General features: G+C 38.3%; 1 protein-coding gene across 2 annotated transcripts in view; it reads right to left on the reverse strand.

Annotated features, from left to right (window-relative positions):
- Window positions 1–13,927: 13,927 nt before the first annotated feature.
- Window positions 13,928–25,563, reverse strand: part of UBXN7 (UBX domain protein 7) — a gene marked incomplete at both ends in the record, with an annotated part of 60,865 nt that continues 49,229 nt past the window's right edge. For both annotated transcript variants that reach the window (XM_079704642.1, XM_079704641.1), the window contains 3 exons: window positions 13,928–14,089; window positions 15,767–15,846; window positions 15,977–16,370. In XM_079704642.1, the coding sequence (XP_079560768.1) occupies window positions 13,928–14,089; window positions 15,767–15,846; window positions 15,977–16,370 (636 nt within the window). The remainder of the gene's footprint in view (window positions 14,090–15,766; window positions 15,847–15,976; window positions 16,371–25,563) is intronic.

Genomic DNA, 25,563 nt, shown 5'->3' on the forward strand with positions numbered 1-25,563 from the left:
CCGCTGCCCACAGGCCTGCAATAAAGGAGCTTTCCTCTTCCTGAAGAGCCCTCTCTTGATGATCCACCCTCTACTCATTTTCATGTGACCCTAAGAAAGGAACCAGGAGGCATGGCCTCGTGAGCTAAAATGCTTTAATGAGTCAGAGGATGCCCCCATGAGAAATAACCGTATCCTCCTTTCTTTCCCAAGCAGCAACACTCTTTCACACACTACCGGCCCGTATCTGTTTCACTCACTGCAGAGTTTGGGCTCTTTGGAAAAACAGCACCAAGCAGGGCGGCCATCACTTTTTCCTTATCACCTTCCTTATTTTGCTCTTAGCTGTGGTTCCTTTAATAACTTTCTAACTTTTTTGTTCAAGCTCTAGGCCACCATCATCTGTACCACCATTTTAATGATACTGATATGAGAGTGTCTGCTGTTAGATAAGCCACTGAGTTGGGAACAGAAATACCTTCTAAAATCTGAGTGATATCTGGCATTCTGTCATCAAACCATTCTAATTGCCTAACTATGAAATGTCCTAACAGACAATGCAAATAAAATCCTTTTTGCTAAGCTGAGAAGAAAAAAAAGAGAGGACTAACCCAGGAGAGGCATCTTGCATCCTATTTAATTCTCAAAATAAACTTGTGAGGTAGGCATTATTTTATAAATGAGAAATCAAGGCCCAAGATTATTATTACTGAGGCTCAGTGAACTACCCAAGTTCACATAGCTAATAGGTATTTGTAGCAGAAATTGAGATCCAGGTCTCTTAGGTGCCAAAGCACCATAGTACTGCCTCCAAACATAGTTGGAATCTGGGCTGGGAAAAAAAATATCTCAAGCATCAATATGTGGGGCTGTATAGAGCGTAGAGTTAGATGACATAGGATCATTTTCCTTCAACCTCACTCACTTTTACTCCGAGCAAGTCAAATTTCTCTGGGCTATAATCTCTTTATCTGCATGATGAAGCTAACCTAGTATTTATTTTACTTGCTTTAGGTCTGTTTTAAGGATCTAATGAGATAGTTTGTAAATGTGTTTTATAAGGTGAGTAAATGTTTCTTCTTAATATAAAGCTTGTGAGCCCTCGCCTAGTATCCGCTATCAAAATTCAATTCTCTGGGGAGATACAATAATTCATTTGGGCTCTAAATGATTCCCTTTTATGATGAAAATGAAAACTGGATCCTTTTTTTTGAATTTCATTTATTTTTTTATACAGCTGGTTCTTATTAGTCACCCATTTAATACACATCAGTGTATACACGTCAATCCCAATCTCCCAATTCATCACACCACCACCACCCCTCCTGCCACTTTCCCCCCTTGGTGTCCGTACGTTTGTTCTCTACATCTGTGTCTCTATTTCTGCCCTGCAAACCAGTTCATCTGTACTATTTTTCTAGGTTCCACATATATACGTTAATATACGATCTTTGTTTTTCTCTTTCTGACTTACTTCACACTGTATGGCAGTCTCTAGATCCATCCACATCTCTACAAATGACCCAATTTCGTTCCTTTTTATGACTAACATTCCATTGTATATATGTACCACATCTTCTTTATCCATTTGTCTGTCAATGGGCATCTAGGTTGCTTCCATAACCTGGCTATTGTAAATAGTGCTGCAATGAACATTGGGGTGCATATGTCTTTTTGAATTACGGTTTTCTCCGGGTATATGCCCAGTAGTGGGTCATATGGTAATTCTGTTTTTAGCTTTTTAAGGAATCTCCATACTGTTCTCCATAGTGGCTGTATCAATTTACATTCCCACTAACAGTGCAAGAGGGTTCCCTTTTCTCCACACCCTCTCCAGCATTTGCTGTTTGTAGATTTTCTGATGATGCCCATTCTAACTGGTGTGCTGTAATACCTCATTGTACTGGATCCTATTTAATGAACTTTTCAATAGTGGTCTACCAGCTTTTGTGTCAGGCACATATACATCTGCATACATAGAAATTTCACACATAGAAAGCAGCACATACAGTTTAAAAGAATATTAATAACATAATTATTCCTCATATATATATACATCAAGGGTTTTCTCAGTATTGTTTGCATCATTAGTAAAATCTCTGTGCACAGAGATGATGTGTGCTACTCCATCCAGTGTATGAATTAATTCATTAATCAAGTGATTCCTGAATTCCTACCATGTTCTAAGCTCTATGCTAGATTCTGAGTCTACAGAGCAGAATAAGATACAGCAGCCTCTACCCTCCCTCAAGGATCTCACAGTTGTGGGGAAGAGGCATATAAATAGCATAGGTAAATAAAAATGCAGTGGGAAGTGGGCAAAGATTTTTTTAAACAGGACACAAAAAGCAGGGACCATAAAGAAAAAGATTGATAAATGGAACTTAAAATCAAGAACCACTCTTCATCAAAAGACATTAAGAGAGTGAAAAAGCAAACTATAGACAGGAGAAAACATTCATAATACATATATCTGACAAGCGTCTCATGCCTGGAATTATGAAGAATGCCTACAAACCAGTGAAGAAGAAGACAAAGAACCAGTAAAAACTGGGCAAAACGACTTGAGCAGGCACTTCTCAAATGGCCAATAAGTATATGAAAAGCTCTAACTCATCATGAAAATGCAAATTAAAACCACAGTGAGATACTACCAAACACGTAACCGAATGGCTTAAGTTTAAAATGTTGATGAGAATGTAAAGCAATTGGAACATTGCTGGTGGGAGTGTAAATTAGTAGGACCCCTTTAGTTAAATGTTTGGCAATATCATTTACCAAAATTAAATATTCACCTACCCTATGACCCAGCAATTCCAATCCGAGGTATAACCCAGCAAAGGAAAATGATGGAATTTGGCTTTAACACCTTAAAGTGCCAAACTTAGTTGGGGCTGGTGAGGGCAACTTTAAGTCCTTGTTCCTTAGGGTAAATTTGTGACAATTAATTCAATGATTAATCTGATGAACAAGAGCCTTCTTTTAGAAACTATATGCTTGCAATAAAGTTTTACTAAGTAAGGCCAGCTTAGGTCAAATTCTTCATTCCCCTGTCGTAAGCCCTCTATGGCCACAGAGGCCTGGTCACTGCCATGAAAGAACTAAATATTACCTTCTTACAGATATGTTAATAATATCAGAATTTGGCTCTATTGGAGACACAGCTACTAGTTATCACTTGGTGATATTTCTAGGGGAAAGTAAATGGGAGTCTAGGGTGGGCACAAATTAAGAATGGGGCCTGGGTGGGAAAACAATTTGCCTAATGCCATAAAAGGCTTCCCATGGCCGAAAGGCTTGTGGAAACAGGATAGACAGATGTCCCATTCTGGGGGATATTGAGAGGTTTGGAGGTGAGATTTGAGCAAGGAATAGAGGAAGTTGAGAAAATGGAATTCACTGGTAGAGGGAAAGGGAAAAGATAACAACAATCAGGCCAGTGTCTCCCAAATAAGAGTGACGGACTAATCAGCTTCCTGGTGGGTGGGCTTCAACTTCGACTGACAGCTGACTAAACAAGAGTGCACATTTTCCTCAATTGGAGAGAGAAAAAAAGGAAGATAAGTGATGTTGAAAGAGTTGCCATTTATACCAGTCCACTGAAGAGGAAGTTTGGGATTTTTTCATTTTTTCTTCATTAGTATAAAAATATTACAAACGTCAACCCACTCAAGTTAGGCTTCCATCTCCAACATCACATTGAAACTGTTCTTGGTCTCCAAGGATTTCTTGGGTCTAATGAACACTTGGCCCCTAGGAAGAATTAGATAGTTGGCCACTAGATGCTTTTTGAACATTCTCACTCTTGGCTCCCTTGACAACCCACTCTGGTGTTTCTTCTCCCTCACTGGCCTCACCTCCTAGATGGGGCCTCTTCCTGTTGGTGATCTCCAGGCCTGGGTTCTGGGCCCTCTTCTTTAACTTTCTCCTGAGTGACCTCATTCTTTCTCATGGCACTGAACTCCATCTATAGCGCTGATGATTTCTCAAATCTCTAAGTCCAGTTCACCTCTCTTCCTAGCTTCAGAATCACGTGTTCAACTTGCTATACTACACCTGCACTTGGAAGTGCTGCAATTAACACATCCAAAATGATTTCTATCCCACCAAATCTGCTTGATCCCCCAGTCTTCCTGCCTCAGGAATGATACTACTACCTATCCATTGCATGAAACTTGATTTCTCCTTCCTTCATTGCCCCACATCTAATCCAACAGTTAAGTCTTTAAATTTCTACCTTAAAATGCATCTCTGGGGGCTTCCCTGGTGGCGCAGTGGTTGAGAGTCTGCCTGCTAATGCAGGGGACATGGGTTCGAGCCCTGGTCTGGGAGGATCCCACATGCCACGGAGTAACTAGGCCCGTGAGCCACAACTACTGAGCCTGCGCGTCTGGAGCCTGTGCTCCGCAACAGGAGTGGCCGCGATAGTGAGAGGCCCGCGCACCGCGATGAAGAGTGGCCCCCGCTTGCCACAACTAGAGAAAGCCCTCGCACAGAAACGAAGACCCAACACAGCAAAAATAAATAAATAAATTAATAAACTCCTACCCCCAACATCTTAAAAAAAAAAAAAATGGTGGCACAGTGGTTGAGAGTCCGCCTGCCGTTGCAGGGGACATGGGTTCGTGCCCCAGTCCGGGAAGATCCCACATGCCACGGAGCAGCTGGGCCCGTGAGCCATGGCCGCTGAGCCTGCGCGTCCGGAGCCTGTGCTCCGCAACGGGAGAGGCCACAACAGTGAGAGGCCCGCGTACAGCAAAAAAAAAAAAAAAAAAAAAAAAGCATCTCTAATCTCTATACTACTTCCCAGTTCCATTGCCATGACGCTGGTCCAGGCAATTTCCGTTTTGTACCCTGTTCATTGCAATAGTCTCTACTCTTGCTCTTTTGCAATCCACCCTCCACACAATAATGGCTTCCTGTTATACTCTATATGAACACTATATGAACTCCTTACTGGGCCTAATAAGGTGTTGTATGATCTGGCTTTTACACATTTTATGCCACTCCCTTTGCTCACTACATGCAAGACACATTGGCCTTCTCTCAATACCTCAGATACATCAAAAACTTTCCTGCTCCACAGCCTTTGCATTTGTTGTTCTCCTTGGAAGTTTTCCTCCTACTCTTAGCATGGGACACCTTCTTTTCATCCTTCAGGTGTCAGCCTAAATGTTAACTCCCCAACATCCTATTTAAAGCAGAATTCTCTACTGGCTCCTTTTCCAGTTTTGTTCATAGTGTTTGAATCAAATCTATATTTTTTTATTTGTTTACTATCTGTATTCCTAACTAAAAAGAAAGTTCTTTGAGGGCAGGGGCTGTGTCTGTTTTGCTCATGATGATTTTTCATAACTCCTGGTTTTTCTCCCATCAATTTAGTAATTACTTTTTTTCCTTCACTTGTTTAAGCTGAGTCCTTAGTCATTAGTCACTGCTGATCTGAAAGACTAGACTCTGCTTGAACTGCCAACATGTCAAATACAGAATCTTACTTTCCTTACAAGGCTAGCTAACCCAGTGATTTCATGAATAGTTCAACCAACATTTATAGAGCATTTATCATGAACATTCAACATGTTAACTACGAGCAGAGAAGAAGCTAACAAACATCACCCTTGACAACCGGACTATGAACTAACCTTTGTCAATAAATACTACAGTGTGATAAACATGAGAATATGAGAGCAAGCAAACCTGAACTGTATTAACAAAAGTAGTATCCAGAGTCTTACCTCACAAAAACAATAAGCAAGAAAACTAATACTGAAAAGTTTTTGATTTTATTTCCAAGATCAAATATTACAACAGGACATTTACATGTATTTATAAAAAAATGCAGCAGTTGAATTTATAGATCAGAGGTTTCCTTGAGTTTGGTCCCTCTCTCAGCACAGTGAGCTGATGTCTTCAAAAGACTTCCCTCCCTCCCCAACCCCAAATGTCCCACCGCCCCCCTCCCCAATTCAAGTTGCAGTATCAATATAAAGCAACTGGGTACAACACAGCAAGAATATTCACAATTTGGTACAGCCAAAACCAGAGGATCACCAACTGAGAGAAAGATCCTCATTTTAGAAATTATTTACCTATAGACTATGTGTATCTATAGATATATCACACCCAGTTATCTAAGATTTCCCTGGTTTTAGAGCAAGTGGAAGTTCCATTGAGTCTTAGCCAGCAGTTACAGCTCTGCTTTATCTAACGGCTTGTTTTTCTCCTCCTACAAGTTTAGATTTTCTACGGCCTCCATATGTCTTCAAATTTAAGGCTTTCCCTAGCACCTTTATTATCACTTACTAGAAATACAGGAGGGTCTCTAGTGTGTCTTGAACAAAAAAATTTAGTGGATGATCCAGTTGCCCCTTTCTCACAGGTCCCAAAGCCTTCTTCCCACTCTTGAGAAGAACTGCAGAAACAAATGATATCTCCTAGCACCACGGGATTAAAGCCCAGAAAACTGAGAACTATACATATGTGCATTTTAGGGAACACTTGCCAGAAACATTACAATAAAAGCACTGTCTCTGTCCATTATCTTCTTGGATTCAATAACAAAGTTACACTACAGATTAAATTTAGAGCCTGTCCTGCATTAAGAATGCAAATCTCACTAAGACCACCACTTTATCCAGAATATGGTGAGTACACAAACATCCCAGGGAATTTCTAAACACTGTGAGAAACTGCTTGAGAACACTAAAGCAAATACCCTAAGTTGACTTCACTCAAGCCCCCAACCCACCCCCATCCCTATCCCCAAATTTCATTCCTTGGTTAAACTTCTCTGAATAAGATGGGAAGTGAGGTTTGGAAAACGACATGGAAAATGTTTAAAAAACACAGTTAGTGAAGACATGCCAGAATTGGACATCCCAGATGATTCAGAATGCATTGTTCAAACTAAACTCATACAAAGCATGCACAGAAGCCTACAAACACTCCTGAGTGTTTCCATGGAACAATCAATACCTACTTTGTTGCTTAAAGGGTTAAAAAAAAAAAAAGACACCAGATGCTTAGAAGTTGTTAACAATCAAAGGGAAAACCATTCTAGAAAGAAAGATTCTTAAGAGTGAATAAAATTGGGTCTAAAATTCATGCCAAAGCTTGGCTGGAAGCCCCTCAAAGTCTAAGTATTGTGTTAGCATCAACTGGTACTCATTTCTCTACATTTAAGACTAGAGGATAATCTCATAGCTTTACTGTCTGTTTCCCAGCAAGTTTTTAATACCCCTTCCAAACCGAAGTGACAAACCTAGGAAAGTAACAAGGCCCAAGTCCCCCAACAGGTAAGATAAACAGCCCCTACAAACTTCCTACTCATTAACTGAAAAGTGGAGGTCACATACTTCTTTCATTCTAATTAGCATGTAAGAGGGGATTTTCTGGTGGCAATGGTCACTCCACGTGAGATTTAACTTACAGGGCAATAAATTATCAAAAAGCTACTGTTAAGGGCATCTGATTATCAGTGTCAAAAACCTATTTATATTTTGAATCACACCATTTATTGATATTTTCCATTATTAAGAACACAGAAGCTTTGAGAAAAGCATACTATAAAGCTATTCTGTTGAAAACAGAAAGATATCCAACTGAGCTTCAACATTCCAATGTCATTAACTTGAAATATATCCTGGTGACATGTACTTAAAGTCAGTGACCCTGACAGAGGGGAAAAAAAGCACAATGGCAGGGAATGGTTCCATATCAAGAATTTCTCCCTTATCGGATAAGATGCCCATATTGAGTCTATGAAAAAAGCAAGTAGAAAAGATTTTAAGGAAGGGAGAATTCAATTCCAGGTCAGAATTTATCTAATTATTTGAAATGTTTCCTATTTTATTTACCATGTCTAATAAATGAGTGATTCATGGTGGCCCAGTTAGATTAACAACTTTTAATGGAGATAAAATTTTTCTTATGTTAAGTCCAGCTTATTCCAATTTGTAAACCCAAGTAACCTTATAAGGGATATAAAATCTTAGGGCATTTTGATCTCTGTAGAGGAAATACTATTAGGCAAACAACAAAAACTTGCTGTTTGTTGCAAGAGAATTAAGTACAACAAGGCAGCTTTCCATATTTATAGGTTAATATGTGATTGTTCTTAGGCAAAATACTACCATCGGTATTTGTATCTCTAATCCTACAAATAAATCTGGTTATCTTTTGAAAATACAGAAATGCTAAATTATGTTTTATTAAAGTAGTTCATATTAGATTGCTCAACTCTACTTTGAGATCATACGTCAAAGCAAGGCCTGTACCAAAAACTATCATGTTTATGAGAATTACTGAGATTCTAAGCAATACAACTGCATTCCATAGGCCAAAAAAGGGCAGAGGGGTATCATGGAGCTAGCTATTCTATATTTGGAATAAGGATTCTTAGGTAGAGAGAAAATGAGTTATAAAAATGATGTTTGCCTCAAATTTTTTCCTTGTATATTAATTTATGAAAAATGAAAAATGTTACATATTAAAATTTAGAAATGGAATTTCTTAAACACAGCCAATTTTCATTAAAAATCATGACATTTTCTGAGAACAGATGTCAAAAATCGAGAATGGAAAAGTAAAATAGAAAATTATATTAAAAGATTTTCTAATTTAAGGGTCTCATTACATCCAATAATTTAACCATGAGATCACTTCATGGGAAAACTACCAAGGTCGTCATAATCTCTATTGAAAAAAGCTAGATTCTAAGCTGTCTCTCTAGCAGGATTGATACATAGGTGAATCAAAGACCAAAATAGCCATCACTGAAATACTGAATTTCTACATGTCAGGAGAAATCAATGTCAGGCTTGGTGTTCTCTGTTGGTTATTTTCAGTACTAAAGAACATTCTTAGCACCATTCTAAAATGTGTACAGTGCAATACTAAGCTGCATGATGAGGCGGTAACTAAAATGCTAAGCAAGGCAAATCAATGAAGTTGAATATTCAGAGTACAGAGCTGTCTTTAAGTGGTCCTATTGGAAAACTGCCATGTTCACCAGAAGGGTAGGTTCTTCTTACCCTCATTTAGTTTTACACAAGACATTACTTATGCATCAACCCCCATCCCATGATTTACTATTGAGTAGTACTACTGAATACTATTTACTCTCTCTCTTTGGCCCTAAATGAAAGAGGGCCAGAGAGAGAGAGAGAGAGAATGACACCATGGAGATACACTCTATGGGATAAGAAATATTTTAAAAAGTCGGCCTAATTGGATCTTGAAACATTTGTTTCTGTCAAAACCAAGTGTGAATTCTACAGCTTACACAAATCAATTTCCTAACAATTGCTCAGCCAGTAAAGTGCTTTGTTTAAGCACACATACAAAATAAAATTTAACTCTGGTATCAGTGAAATATTTGGTTCTCATTACATGTTAGTCATACTCAACACTGATTAGGAACACAGCATTAAGTTTTAAAAGTAATGAATTGTGTTTAAAAGATCATTACTAGATCTGTAACTATTATACTCTCCTTTTTGGAGATTACAGTCATCACAGTAGGGTAGATCAAGTTACTGGGCAAATGAAACCTGGACACAGAAAAAAAAAAGCAAGAACTGATTAACATGTATACTTTTAATTACTCTAGGGATAATATATAAAATAAAGGTAAGAGACTAAAAGCATTAAATTTTGGAGTGGAAAGGATTCAGAGATAATCTAATTCAGTGGTCTACAATCTGTAGGTTCCAAGAGTTTCTGCAAAAGGTCTGCAATTCCATATGCACATTTACATTTTCTCCACTTATGGAATTAATGATATTTATACTTAACCCCACAACTCCCCACCACTGCTGAATTTTAAAATTACAAGCCCTTTTACTTGAACAGACTAAGAACTATTGATCTAGTCCAATTCTCTGTTAATTAGAAGCAGAGCTGTTACCCAAGTACACTTATTGCCTACATATAGTGCCCTTTCTGCATAACATATATAATATATTGTACTATACATTTAATTTGTACCTGGGTATAGAAATTAAATCTTTCCTTCACTTTTCAGTAGCAAGTGGCTCCCTCTGGTATTTTCCTAAGTATCCAAGTGAGATCCCTGCTAGCTAAAATCTTTAATCCTGGGATCAATAATTCTTTCCTACTTGGGTACTAGTTATGCCTTACTGTTAAAACATCATGCCCTAAATCTAGTAGTTACAAAAGCTGGAACTAAAGAATACAGGTAAGTCAAAAGAAAATCTGAGCCACAGTGTTTGCCACTTTCCAGTTTTATTTTCCTAACTAAAGCCTACACTATTCTTTACCTTTTCTAAACTTCTATTGTAATTATGGTTCAGTATCAGAAAGGTAAGCATTTACATATTCTCCTATTGTCTCAAGTGTAGTGTGTGTCTCCAACTGGATAAAACAGGCAGGAACCAGATCTTGGATTTCAAGATTCTTCCAACTTTGATTAAGGACTCAAGTAATTGTTAACTTATAGAATCAAGGAAGTAGAATTTTATAGGAGATTTAAAAATATACACATAGAAGTTTCAATAATCTAATACAGATGGGATATAGAAAAGATAATTGTATCTTTTCTGAGAAATGGTTAAAAATTTAATAAAATTCTTTTTTATCCTTTCCATTTTTTCTTGGCAAATAATGCCATAGTTATTTTCCTCTTACATTTTCATCACTGCATTATTTTAAAAAAGCAATCAGTAATCTGCCCCTCAAAATAATGGTGTAAATTAGAATTTATAGGCATAGCACAAATCTCACAAGCTTTAAGGAAAAAAATTAAATGATAACTTACAGAGCCAAACAATGGGAAGATAACCTTTTGAGCAAATTGATTCCTACTGCAGGAGACTACAGCATGGGAGTGAAAAGAACATGAATGCCAATTTTGATTTTGCCACTTACTTACTAGCTGTGACATCCTGAACAAGTTCTCTGAACTTCAATTTTCTTCCTCATCTATAAAATGGGGAAAATATCCATTTGGTAGAGTTCTTAGGGAGATTAAAGGAGAAAATGCACATAAAGTACTTTGCACATGTTAGTTACTCAAAATTAGTTCCCTGTTCTTCCCTCATTTGGCTGTTCTCTTCTCTGGTTCCTTCCTAAATCAAATTCAAAAGACTTCCTGTTACTTTTCCCCCACTAGTTTTCATTTCATCTCTTTATATTTGTCTCCTGTCATTTACTCTCAAAGTCTATCTTGCTCTTTTCCTCCTTACCTTTTAAGATCTCTCTCAAGCTGTTTCCAATACCTACAAGGAATGATTATTTTTACGTATTTACTAACTTCATTTTGTCTATTCAATAAAACCTCGCCTCCAAAGAGCTAAGGAATTTGCAGAAGAAATAAGACATACTACCTAAGTGGATTAAGTTCTTCAACAAAGCACAATCCATACTCTTCCTGTGTACAATCCATAATGCCTCCCCCATGGGCCTCTATATCAAGGCCAGGATAATTACACTCCTGCCTCAAAATAAAATACAATCCTCTAATCTTGTACTCTAAACACTCCAGTTTTATCTAAGTTGGATCAGTATCTCATGCCCTATCTCTTTGATATGCTTACTTATATCACTTTGATGTGGTCATCTCACAGTAATCGAAGTTGAAAAAGTCACTTTGGTTTCTCATAAATGGATATGCCAGGGCTGAGCTCATCAGAAAGAACTACATCCTATCATTAACGAACATGTTGTCTCAAGTTCTCTAGATATGTTTTATAAAGAGAAACTAGTAGGTAAAAGAATGAAACAGAATCCTATGGGGAAAATTCTTGACTTCATGTTTTTGACAGATTTGGACTTCAGCTGTGACTTTGCTGAGTGGAGATAGGTGCCATGACAGCACCAACGCCGAGCATAACCTCATTTCTTACCCTGTGCCTCCCTGAATTTCTAGATTTCTGATCTTGTCTAAAACCAACAATTTTTTTACCCTCTAATGCACCTTTGTATATAGCTCTTTTCTTCAGATAGCAAGTATATTATCCAATTTCAGAGATACAACTGAGGAATTAACATGAAAACCATGCCTCCTCACTAAATCAGAAGCTGCTAGTTAGCCTCGAGAGCCTATGAAAAAAACACCGAAGTGGTATTACTCAGTCACCAATCTAAAGAGAGAACTTTGACTCAAGGTATAAATGAAATTGTAATTATATAAATATATTTATAAATATTTATACAATTATATACTTATACATAAGCACTTACACAGACTTAGAAAAAATGTAAGAACATTAATTCAATAGGACTCACTGAAGAATAAACAGAATTTTCCATGATTTCCTTGAGGAGATACATAACTCATTCTTTAGAGAGGGTCCCTCAAAGTCCAACCATTAGAAACTGTATTCTCTAATTGTGTACTAGCAACAACAAGCACATTTTTTTTTTAATCCCCTAGTTGCCAAAACAGTGATCTTAAAGTAGATGGGAACCTAAAGGTCTCTGAGCAATAGCAATTTATGTTCCTCAAGCAGAAGAATCAGTCAATCTAAACCCCAATTGACAAAGTATGTTCATTCTGTATTATGGTTTTATAACAAGTTAAAGTTCTGATTTTTGCCACCAGAGTTACTACTACCCCTTCAGAGGACTCTAAAGCTCAAAATAAGAATCGAGCATAATGTGAAGCTGATAAGTCAAATCATAGTACATAGATTCAAGATGGCCTCTTCTAAATAATACTGAAAAAAGCGTTCATCAACTACAATTTGAATGTGGCTTTTGTTGGCAGAAAAAACCCACATCTGAAGATTACTGGTAATCTTCCCCACCTCCCTTACTAAATGTTGTCTTATGAATTGATTTTAAAGGTCTTCCACTTAGAGAGGTTTTCAGTTTTGATACCTTTTGCAAGAAACAGCATGAGGAATTAGGCTCATTCAGTCACCAGAGCCTTTTAGAGACTGTTCCAACCAAGGGTAAAAAATGAATCATTATTTCTAACCAAAGGAACATGGTTAGCAACTCTCAGCTGCATCTTTTCTTTTTCCCCTGGGGCATACATTAAGTATGCCTTAAAGTACATAGGACAATCAATAACCATAGTGGTTACAACTACAAGCCACTGTACTCATGATTATTGAACAACTGCCTTCCTACAGATCACTTGTGGACCCAAACAGTGGAAGGGCCAAAGGAACTATTATGCTGTACTGGCAATAACAGCAAGCACCTTCCTATCCCAGTCACCACAATAGGCTCACGAAATGTCCATTCCAGGACTAGCAGGATCAAGATAGTTTATAGAGTAATAAAGAAAGCTGTCTCAGGCTAGGATACTGAAAGCCACCCCATGCTACTCACCCTAGTTTAACATTCTTTCTGTCAATAACACATATCATGGAAACAATTCTAGCTGGGAAGATGGGAATCCTTTGAAAAAAATTTTAAATATGATGAGCAATAATTATAAAGGACGCTTTTTTTCCATGTAAACAAAACCCTGGACACTGTTACATGATATTTCCTACATGAATAATAAAACAAAACATGTGTTAGAGAATTTCTTCTCCCTACTAAACATGGGGCTTACAAAAAAAGGAGGCTGTTCTTATTCTGAATCTAGCCATTCCTTTACCAAAGGAGTCTGAGGAGTAACATTATCATTTGATCCCAAAAAAGTGCCGTGTAAGAGACCACTTATTGGAACACACATTTCCTGCTGCCAGTACTAGGAGGTCTTATCCTAACACTTCCATTTGGTCACCAGATTAGGTAAGAAAGAGAGAAAAGAAGGAAAAAGAAGAAAATGGGAGAAGAGAGAAAAAGAGGGGTGGGGTGGGGTGTGTGAGACTGATTATAGGAGAGAACAAGAAATAAAAGAGAAGGCAGGTGACTTGCTTGCCCAACTTTGGCTCTATGGTCCTATGAGCCAAAATACATACTCAGTGACATGGTATCTCACAGAAAAAGGGAAAAAAAGGGGTAAGCTGAGAGAGGTCAGGCCATGATGTTAATTTCTTTCCTGTACAAAGACAGTCTCTTGAGGACAAAGGCCTGCCTCCTGTAATGTAATATCATAGTCCAGATGAGAGAGTTTCCTTCGAGGGAAGTTGGTGAGAAGTTCAAAACGTTCATTTGGATATCCTTTAGATTGGACATGCTTCACCAAAGCCTATGAAAAATAACAGAAAGACAAAGCTGTTAGATGGAAAAAAAAAGAAAGAGCATATTGAAGAATTAAAAATATAACATGCATTTTAAAATCAGATAAAAGTTTAAGTTATTCTTTCAGATAACTGTAGCTTACTCTTATGGAAGGGCCAATATAACCCTTTGGATGGGGAGATACTAAACCTGCACCCAATAATTTAGAGCCATTATGTGATACTGAAATATTCAGGGTTATTACTGTCTCTCCAATAAACAAACCCAATTTCTTCCCTGGTGGTGCAATGGTTAGGAATCTGCCTGCCAATGCAGGGGACACAGCTTCAAGCCCTGGTCCGGGAAGATCCCACATGCCGCGGAGCAACTAAACCTGTGCGCCACAACTACTGAGCCTGTGCTCTAGAGCCCGCGAGCCACAACTACCGAGCCCTCGTGCCACAACAACTGAAGCCGTGTGCCTAGAGCCCGTGCTCCCAACAAGAGAAGCCACCACAATGAGAAGCCCACGCACCACAATGAAGAGTAGCCTCCGCTCACCACAACTAGAGAAAGCCTGTGCAGCAATGAAGACCCAAAGCAGACAAAAATAAATAAATAAATAAAAATAAAGTTCCCTTAAAAAAAAAAAAAACTATTGTCCTAATTTTTAAACATTTTATCAGTTTTCCTTCTTTCTATTTATCAGGGAAGATATGTCCTTCATCCTATCTTGTCACCTGTGCACTGAATCCCTTCTTGCCATCTCAGAAACTGTGCCACCACAGAATACCACTCTTTTATGGGTATCTTCAACATCTTCTCTGCAGATACCTCCCATAAGACTTAAACATGCTCAGTCTCTCCTTTGATCACCTTTTCCCCTCTGATTACTGCCCACTCCCCACTCTAGCTTCACAACCAACCTTCTCAAAAAAGTGGTCTATACTTGTTCTATTCCTTGTCTCATCTCCCATTCCTTTCCAATTACTAGACTAGGGAGACAGTCTGGGTATTAGCACCAGAGGCCAGAGCCTACTTGCATTCAAGTCACAGTCTTCAAGATTCTAATTATTTTTAGCCACAGCAAATGGCCAGGTATGAACACCTGACCCAAGGAGGATCCATTCATAGGCTAATCTAAGCAAGTCAGACTCATTCTCTTTTCTAGAAGTTGAAAAATACGGAGGGAGGGCCCATCAGCTGTGGACTCTGGAGGAAAAGGCACTCAAGACACCAGTATGATGGACTACGTACAAGCTATTTTGCAAACAAAAGCCACCAGAATACAGAGAGAGGAATGGTTATGAAGTAGAGAATCACAAGGGGAAAACCCAACAGGCCCCACAAGAGAAACACACAGGAAAATAGTCTTGGTTCTTAACTACTTTGCAGTTCCAGCTACTAGGAAACCCAGGACGCCCCTCTACAGTCTTCAAATAACCCCACTCCCCTTTTCCAGGTAACAATTTCAGTTGGGTTTCTATTACATGCAGCCATGGAACACAAAGGCTTTGACTACAACAGACTATGTGAGTTGCCCAAGATAATTTGGGAAGGAAATAAAGCAGTTAGAATTAAGATTCACCACCGTGAAGTTTCCAGTTAGAGGTCAGACCTAACACCTATTTCAAAGAATCATAAAGCTAATTATGCCAATTAGTTTTTCTGCTTCCAGTAAATGCTTCCAATTAGATATACTTACTAGTAGTTTAGCTTGCTCTGGAAGAGTGATTTGTTCCCTTTTTCCATCTGGATACCGCAACATCAACTGTGCTTTTGGTCCTAAAGGAAGGGTTAAAAAAATATATAGATAGATATAGCTGCTTAAGATAGAAGACTAATTTAAACAAATAAACAAATTCCTTCAGTAATATTCAAGTTTTAAGTAAAGGAAATCTAAAATGTAACCCACCATTTACATCAATGCCCTCCACTATTCCATCTGATTTTTCAGGTGACATCTCCAATATTTCTGAATCCATCGCTGGCAATCCTTGGTGGTTTGTGGCTGTTCCAGACTCAGTTCTGGCAGGGGGCTCAGTCAGTGACCTTCTGTTCTCCTCTTTTCTATGCCCCAAATCTTTGTGGGGAGACTTTCTAGACTTGGCAAGATTCTCTATCTCCTCCTCTTCATCAGAGCCACAAACGGATATGAACTCCTCACTGCCAGAAAAAAGTTCAGACTCAGATTCTTCATCTGAGCGGCTATCCTGTTTTGTCTGTGTGGAATCAAAATGTGTCTCTTGCAAGGAGGCTCTGATGGCAGCTTCTAGCTGGCTGTCTTCACTTGCATCTATAAGACTCTCCTGCAAGATGCAGTCATAAAACATGGGTAGAAAGAAAAAGAAAACAGTTAAACCAAAAAATAATCAAGTCAAATAGGGCACAGGAAATGTAACAGCTTGCTATTATTATTTTCTGCTGGATGTATCTCTTCTATTAAATTTTAAGTGATTTCAGGGCAACAACTTTGTCTTACACAGCCAAGTTGGAATGGAATTTTAAAAACAAAAATAAAAACTGTCATACCGTCTGGCACAATGATTGCAAGTGCAAGATTTGGTGGGAGGGGGAGGAATCAAGAAAACAATTTATTCCTTGCCCAGAACAAGACATGAATTAAGGTTTCAAATATAAAACCAAAATATCAGTATTTAAAATGACTAAACACAGAGAAAGATGTCTATCTTGCTTACCGTTGTATACTTCAACTAGCACTGCTTTGGCACACAGAAGGATATCAATCAATCAATAACTCAGTAATGATCATTTTGCAAAAAATCTAATAGTCAGATCTTTAACATTCAAAACAAAACACCGCAAAAAAATATGAAGAAAACAACTATATTTTCCCAAGCTTAATTTCAATGAAGGTTTTCATTGTGATCATGAAAAGCAATTTTCAATAGCTTTTGCCTTGGAAAAGTTCTAATGTCACAGGTTTCACTAAACTTATTGAGTCACAATATATGAATTGCTTAAATGAAACTTATTTAGATCCTAACTCAAACAAACTATACAAAAAAAAATAGCCAAAAATTGAACACTGAATACCTTATAATATAAAGGAACTACTGTTAATTTTTTGAGGTTATGTTAATGGTACTGTGTTTTTAAAAAATAAAAAGAACCTTTATCTTTTAAACATACATGCCGAAGTATTAATGAATGAAACAATGAATTCTGAGATTTGCTGCAAAATAATGCGCAAAGGATGGGGTATAACTGAAATAAGACTGGCCACATGTTGTTAATTATTGAAATCAGTTAATGGATACACAGAAGCTCAATAAATTCCTTGTACTTAAAAATTTTCCACCATAAAAAGTTTAGGTTGCTAACAAAAAACTAAAGGAGCCTCAATTTGGCTTTCCCTATCTGCCAATCATATAGCAAAAAAACTTTTTTAAATTTTAAAGAAACTTAAGGCTAATTTACCACCAAAAAAAAAAAAAAAAAAAAGCAAGTAGATGTGCCCATGTGACCTGCAATGGCTTAGGTGAACGTAGGTTTATAATAATGATATTGCATAATGTGTAGCTTGATTTTTAAAGATTGCTGCCATGGTAGACACTGCTGGCTTCCTACCCAACATTCTTTCTCCTCTGAATCCTTACTTACAGAATCCTAATTATGTCTATAAATGAAATATGTCCCACTAAAAAATTCCATTTACCAGTTTCCCTTGCAGCTAAAAAAAATTGTGGAATGGAACTAAAGCAGCACTTACAGAGAAAGTATAGAACTAAATGCCTACATTAGAAAAGAAAATCTCAAATTAATAATTAAGTTTCCATCTTAAATTAAAAAGTACCCCATATGAAAAAAATTAAATTAAACTCAAACTATGCAGAAGGAAAAAGGACAGAAATCAACCAATAACTTAGGAAACAAAAGAAAAATCAATGAAACCAAAAGCTGGGTTTTTAAAAAGTCAATAAACTTGATAAGCCTCCAGTCAGACTGTCAGGGGAAAAAAAGCCACAAATCACCAGTTACAGGACTGGAAGAAGGGCCATCCATACAGATACCACAGTCATTGAAGGAATAATAAAAACAATGAACAACTTTACATCTTTGACACTTTAGGTAAAATGGACAAATCCCTGGAAAGACACAACCTAGTAAAGTTCATTAAAGAAGAAATAGATACCCAAATAGTCCTATATCTATCAATGAAATTTAATTTGTAGTTTAAAACTTCCTACAAAGAAAACTCTATGTCCAGGTGGCTTCACTTGTAAATGTCATCAATTATTAAGGAAGAAATAATACCAATTCTACACAAACTCTTCCAGAAAACCAAAGAGGAAGAAATACTTCCTAGTTCATTGTGAGGCCAGCATTAACCTGATACCAAAGCCAGACAAGATCAAGCTCTTACACAGAAAACAAAAAACAAAACAAAAAAAAACAACAACTATAAACCAATAACCTTCATAAACAGAGATACAAAAATTCTTGACCAAATTTTAGTAAATCAAACTTAACAATATATAAAAAAGCAATGCATCATAACCATCAAATCAAACTTAACAATATATAAAAAAGCAATGCATTTTAGCCCAGGAATGTAAGGTTGGTTTAACATTAGAAAACCAACCAATGGAATTCACTAAAAAAGAAAACCATATTATCATTTCAATAGATACAAAAAATCACATGACAAAAACCTCTCATAAAACCTCAGCAAATCAGGAATAAATGGAAACTTCCTCAATCTGATAAAGTATATATATAAGAAACATATAGCTAACGTCAAACTTATTGGTCAAATACTGAAAAATTTCACCCCAACACCAGGAACAAGTTAAGGATGTCTAATCTCACTACTTCTATTTAACTTTGTACTGGAAAGAAAAAGAAAAAGATATAAAAGGAATAGAGATTGTAAAGGAAGAAGTACATCAGTCTTTATTTGCTGACAACATGACCATCTATATAGAAAATTCTAAGAAATCTACAAAAAAGTTACTAGACCTAATAAGTGAGTGTAGCAAGGCTGCAGGCTACAAGGTCAATATACAAAAGCTACAGAACATTGCTGAGAGAAATTCAAGGCTTAAATAAATGGAGAGATATATGCCATGTCCATGGACATGAAGACTCAATGCTGTTAAGATGTCAATTCTCTCCAAAATGATCCATACAGCTAATGTAATTCCAATCAAAGTCCCAGCAGCTTTCCTTGTAGAAAGTGACAAGCTGATTCTAAAACTTATACTGAAATGCAAAGGACCTGAAATAGCCAAAACAACTATAAAAAAGAACAAAGTTGAAGGGCTTACACCATGCAATTTCAAGACTTATTACAAAGCTATAGTAATCATTAAGACAGTAAAATAATGACATAAAGGTAGACAATCACTGGAAAGAATAGATGCCATAAACCCACACATACATGATCAATTTCTGACAAAGGTACAAAGGCAACTCAATGGGAAAAGGATAATCTTTTCAACAAATGGTGCTGGGACAAGCATACAGGCATAGGCAAACAAAGAAAAAACTCCAACTCAACCCCACCTAATACCATATACAAAAATTAATTCAAAGTGGATCACTGACTGAAGAGCTAAAACTATAAAAAATATGGGATAAAACCTTGGGTTAGGCTAAGATTTCACAAATAAGACACAAAAAGCACGAAGTATAAAAGTAAGTTGAGAGGGGCTTCAAGATGGCGGAAGAGTAAGACATGGAGATCACCTTCCACCCCACAAATATATCAGAAATACATCTACATGTGGAAAAACTCCTACAGAACACCTACTGAACGCTGGTAGAAGACCTCAGACCTCCCAAAAGGCAAGAAACTCCCCACGTACCTGGGTAGGGCAAAAGAAAAAGGAAAAAACAGAGACAAAAGAATAGGGACGGGACCTGCACCTCTGGGAGGGAGCTGTGAAGGAGGAAAGGCTTCCACACACTAGGCTTACAAGCCCCTTCATGGGTGGAGACTGAGGGTGGCGGAGGGGGGAAGCTTCGGAGCCACGGAGGAGAGTGCAGCAATAGGGGTGCAGAGGGCAAAGCAGAGAGATTCGCACACAGAGGATCGGTGCCGGTCAGCACTCACCAGCCCGAGAGGCTTGGCTGCTCACCCGCCGAGGTGGGCGGGGGCTGGGAGCTGAGGCTCCGGCTTCAGTCGGATCCCAGGGAGAGGACTGGGGTTGGCCACATGAACACAGCCTCAAGGGGGCTAGTGTGCCACGGCTAGCCAGAAGGGAGTCCGGGAAAAGGTCTGGAACTGCATAAGAGGCAAGAGACTTTTTCTTGCCTCCGTTTCCTGGTGCGTGAGGAGAGGGGATTAAGAGCGCTGCTTAAAGGAGCTCCACAGACGGGCGCGAGCCGCGGCTATCAGCGCAGACCCCAAAGACGGGCACGAGATGCTAAGGCCACTGCTGTAGCCACCAAGAAGCCTGTGTGCAGGCACAGGTCACTATCCACACCTCCCCTCCTGGGAGGCTGTGCAGCCCGCCACTGCCAGGGTCCTGTGATCCAGGGACAACTTCCCCGGGAGAACGCATGGCGCGCCTCAGGCTGGTGCAACGTCATGCCGGCCTCTACTGCCGCAGGCTCGCCCCGCACTCCATACCCCTCCCTCACCCCGGCCTGAGTGAACCAGAGACCCCAAAGCAGCTGCTCCTTTAACCCCGTCCTGTCTAAGCGAAGAAGAGACGCCCTCAGGCGACCTACATGCAGAGGCGGGGCCAAATCTAAAGCTGAACCCCGGGAGCTGTGCCAACAAAGAAAAGGAAATCTCTCCCAGCAGCCTAAGGAACAGCAGATTAAATCTCCACACTCACCTTGATGTACCCTACATCTCTGGAATACCTGAATAGACAACAAATCATCCCAAATTCAGGAGGTGGACTTTGGGGGCAACGATATATATATATTTTTCTGCTTTTTCTCTTTCTGTATGTATATGTATGCTTCTGTGTGTGGTTTTGTCTGTATAGCTTTGTTTTTACCACTTGTCCAAGGGTTCTGTCTGTCTGGTTTTGTTTTTTGTTTTTTTTAGTATGGTTTTCAGTGCTTGTTATCATTAGTAGATTTGTTTTTTGGTTCAGTTGTTCTCTTCTTTCTTTCTTTTTTTTAATTACTTAATTTTTTAATAATAATTTTTTGCTTATTTTAATAACTTTTTAATTTAATTTTATCTTTTTCTTTCTTTCTTTTCTTTCTTCCTTCCTTCCTCCCTCCCTCCCTCCTTTCTCTTTCTTTCTTTCTGTCTGTCTGTCTTTCTGTCTTTCTCCCTTTTATTCTGAGCCGTGGGGATGACAGGGTCTTGGTGCTCCAGCCAAGCATCAGGGCTGTGCCTCTGAGGTGGGAGAGCCAAATTCAGGACACTGACCCCCAGAGACCTCCCAGCCCCACGTAATACCAAATGGCAAAAATCTCCCAGAGATCTCCATCTCAACGCCAAGACCCAGCTCCACTCAACGACCAGCAAGCTACAGTGCTGGACACCCTATGCAAAACAACTAGCAAGACAGGAACACAACACAACCCATTAGCAGAGAGGCTGCCTAAAATCATAATAAGGTCACAGACACCCCAAAACACACCAGCAGACATGGACCTGCCCACCAGAAAGATAAGATCCAGCCTCATCCACCAGAATACAGGCACTAGTCGCCTCCACCAGGAAGCTACACAAGCCACTGAACCAACCTTAGCCACTGGGGACAGACACCAAAAACAATGGGAACTACGAACCTGCAGCCTGAAAAAAGGAGACCCCAAACACAGTAAGTTAAGCAAAATGAGAAGACAAAGAAACACACAGCAGATGAAGGAGCAAGGTGAAAACCCACCAGAACTAACAAATGAAGAGGAAATAGGCAGTCTACCTGAAAAAGAATTCAGAATAATGATAATAAAGATGATCCACACTCTTGGAAATAGAATGGAGAAAATACAAGAAACATTTAACAAGGAACTAGAAGAACTAAAGAGCAAACAAACAATAATAAACAACACAATAAATGAAATTAAAAATTCTCTAGAAGGGAACAATAGCAGAATAACTGAGGCAGAAGAATGGATAAGTGACCTGGAAGATAAAATAGTGGAAATAAATACTGCAGAGCAGAATAAAGAAAAAAGAATGAAAAGAACTGAGGACAGTCTCAGAGACCTCTGGGACAACATTAAATGCACCAACATTCGAATTATAGGGGTCCCAGAAGAAGAGGAGAAAAAGAAAGGGACTGAGAAAATATTTGAAGAGATTATAGTTGACAACTTCCCTAATATGGGTAAGGAAATAGTTAATCAAGTCCAGGAAGCACAGAGAGTCCCATACAGGATAAATCCAAGGAGAAACATGCCAACACATATTAATCAAACTATCAAAAATTAAATACAAAGAAAAAATATTAAAAGCAGCAAGGGAAAAACAACAAATAACATACAAGGGAATCCCCATAAGGTTAACAGCTGATCTTTCAGCGGAACCTCTGGAAGCCAGAAGGGAGTGGCAAGACATATATAAAGTGATGAAAGGGAAAAACCTACAACCAAGATTACTCTATCCAGCAAGGATCTCACTCAGATTTGACGGAGAAATTAAAGCCTTTACAGACAAGCAAAAGCTAAGACAATTCAGCACAACCAAACCAGCGCTACAGCAAATGCTAAAGGAACTTCCCTAGGCAGGAAACACAAGAGAAGGAAAAGACCTACAATAACAAACTCAAACAATTAGAAAAATGGTAATAGGAACATACATATCGATAATTACCTAAAATGTAATGGATTAAATGCTCCAACCAAAAGACACAGACTGGCTGAATGGATACAAAAACAAGACCTGTATATATGCTGTCTACAAGAGACCAACTTCAGACCTAGGGACACATACAGACTGAAAGTGAGGGGATGGAAAAAGATATTCCATGCAAATGGAAATCAAAAGAAAGCTGGAGTAGCAATTCTCATATCAGACAAAATAGACTTTAAAACAAAGACTATTAGAAGAGACAAAGGAGGACACTACATAATGATCAAGGGATCAATCCAAGAGGAAGATATAACAATTGTAAATATTTATGCATCCAACATAGGAGCACCTCGATTCATAAGGCAAATACTAACAGCCATAAAAGGGGAAATCGACAGTAACACAATCACAGTAGGGGACTTCAACACCCCACTTTCACCAATGGACAGATCATTCAAAATGAAAATAAATAAGGAAACACAAGCTTTAAATGATACATTAAACAAGATGTACTTAATTGATATTTATAGGACAGTCCATCCAAATACAGCAGATTATACTTTTTTCTTAAGTGCACATGGATCATTCTCCAGGATAGATCACGTCTTGGGTCACAAATCAAGCCACAGTAAACTTAAGAATATTGAAATCATATCAAGCATCTTTTGTGACCACGACGCTATGAGATTAGAAATGAATTACAGGGAAAAAAAAGTAAAAAACACAAACACGTGGAGGCTAAACAATACATTACTAAATAACTAAGAGATCACTGAAGAAATCAAAGAGGAAATAAAAAAATACCTAGAGACAACTGACAATGAAAACACGACAATCCAAAACCTATGGGATGCAGCAAAAGCAGTTCTAAGAGGGAAGTTTATAGCTATATAAGCCTACTTCAAGAAACAAGAAAAATCTCAAATAAAAAATCTAACGTTACACCTAAAGGAACGAGAGAAAGAAGAACAAAAAAACCCCAAAGTTAGTGGAAGGAAAGAAAACATAAAGATCAGAGCAGAAATAAATGAAACAGAAAACAAGAAAACAATAGCAAAGATCAATAAAACTAAAAGCTGGTTCTTTGAGAAGATAAACAAAATTGATAAACCATTAGCCAGACTCATCAAGAAAAAGAGGGAGAGGACTCAAATCAATAAAATTAGAAATGAAAAATGAGAAGTTACAACAGACACTGCAGAAATACAAAGCATCCTAAGAGACTACTACAAGCAACTCTATGCCAATAAAATGGGCAACCTGGAAGAAATGGACAAATTCTTAGAAAGGTATAACCTTCCAAGACTGAACCAGGAAGAAACAGAAAATATGAACAGACCAATCAGAAGTAATGAAATTGAAACTGTGATTAAAAATCTTCCAGCAGGGCTTCCCTGGTGGCGCAGTGGTTGAGAGTCTGCCTGCCGATGCAGGGGACACGGGTTCATGCCCCGGTCCGGGAAGATCCCACATGCACGGAGCGGCTGGGCCCGTGAGCCATGGCCGCTGAGCCTGCGTGTCCGGAGCCTGTGCTCGGCAACGGGAGAGGCCACAACAGTGAAAGGCCCGCTTACCGCAAAAAAAAAAAAAAAAAAAAAAAATCTTCCAGCAAACAAAAGTCCAGGACCAGATGGCTTCACAGGTGAATTCTATCAAACATTTAGAGAAGAGCTAACACCCATCCTTCTCAAACTCTTCCAAAAAACTGTGGAGGCAGGAACACTCCCAAACTCATTCTATGAGGCGACCATCATGCTGATACCAAAACCAGACAAAGATACTACAAAAAAAAGAAAATTACAGACCAATATCACTGATGAATATAGATGCAAAAATCCTCAACAAAATACTAGCAAATAGAATCCAACAACACATTACAAGGATCACACGCCATGATCAAGTGGGATTTATCCTAGGGATGCAAGGATTCTTCAATATATGTAAATCAATGTGATACACTATATTAACAAATTGAAGAATAAAAACCATATGATCATCTCAGTAGATGCAGAAAAAGCTTTTGACAAAATTCAACACCCATTTATGATAAAAACTCTCCAGAAAGTGGACATACAGGGAACCCACCTCAACATAATAAAGGCAATATATGACAAACCCACAGCAAACATCATTCTTAATGGTGAAAAACTGAAAGCATTTCCTCTAAGATCAGGAACAAGACAAGGATGTCCCCTCTCACCACTGTTATTCAACATAGTTTTGGAAGTTCTAGCCATGGCAATCAGAGAAGAAAAAGAAATAAAAGGAATACAAATCGGAAAAGAAGAAGTAAAACTGTCACTGTTTGCACATAACATGATACTATACTTACAGAATCTTAAAGATGCCACCAGAAAACTACTAGAGCTAATCAATGCATTTGGTAAAGCTGCAGGATACAAAATTAATGCACAGAACTCTCTTGCATTCCTATACACTAATGATGAAATATCTGAAAGAGAAATTAAGGAAACACTCCCATTTACCACTGCAACAAAAAGAATCAAAGACCTAGGAATAAACCTACCTAAGGAGACAAAAGACCTGTATGCAGAAAACTATCAGACACTGATGAAAGAAATTAAAGATGATACCAACAGATGGAGAGATATACCATGTTCTTGCATTGGAAGAATCAGTATTGTGAAAATGACTATACTACCCAAAGCAATCTACAGATTCAATGCAATCCCTATCAAATTACCAATGGCATTTTTTACAGAACTAGAACAAAAAAATCTTAAAATTTGTATGGAGACACAAAAGACCCC

Source organism: Hyperoodon ampullatus (genome assembly GCF_949752795.1).
Source record: "Hyperoodon ampullatus genome assembly, chromosome: 5".
Classification (NCBI taxonomy): domain Eukaryota; kingdom Metazoa; phylum Chordata; class Mammalia; order Artiodactyla; family Ziphiidae; genus Hyperoodon; species Hyperoodon ampullatus.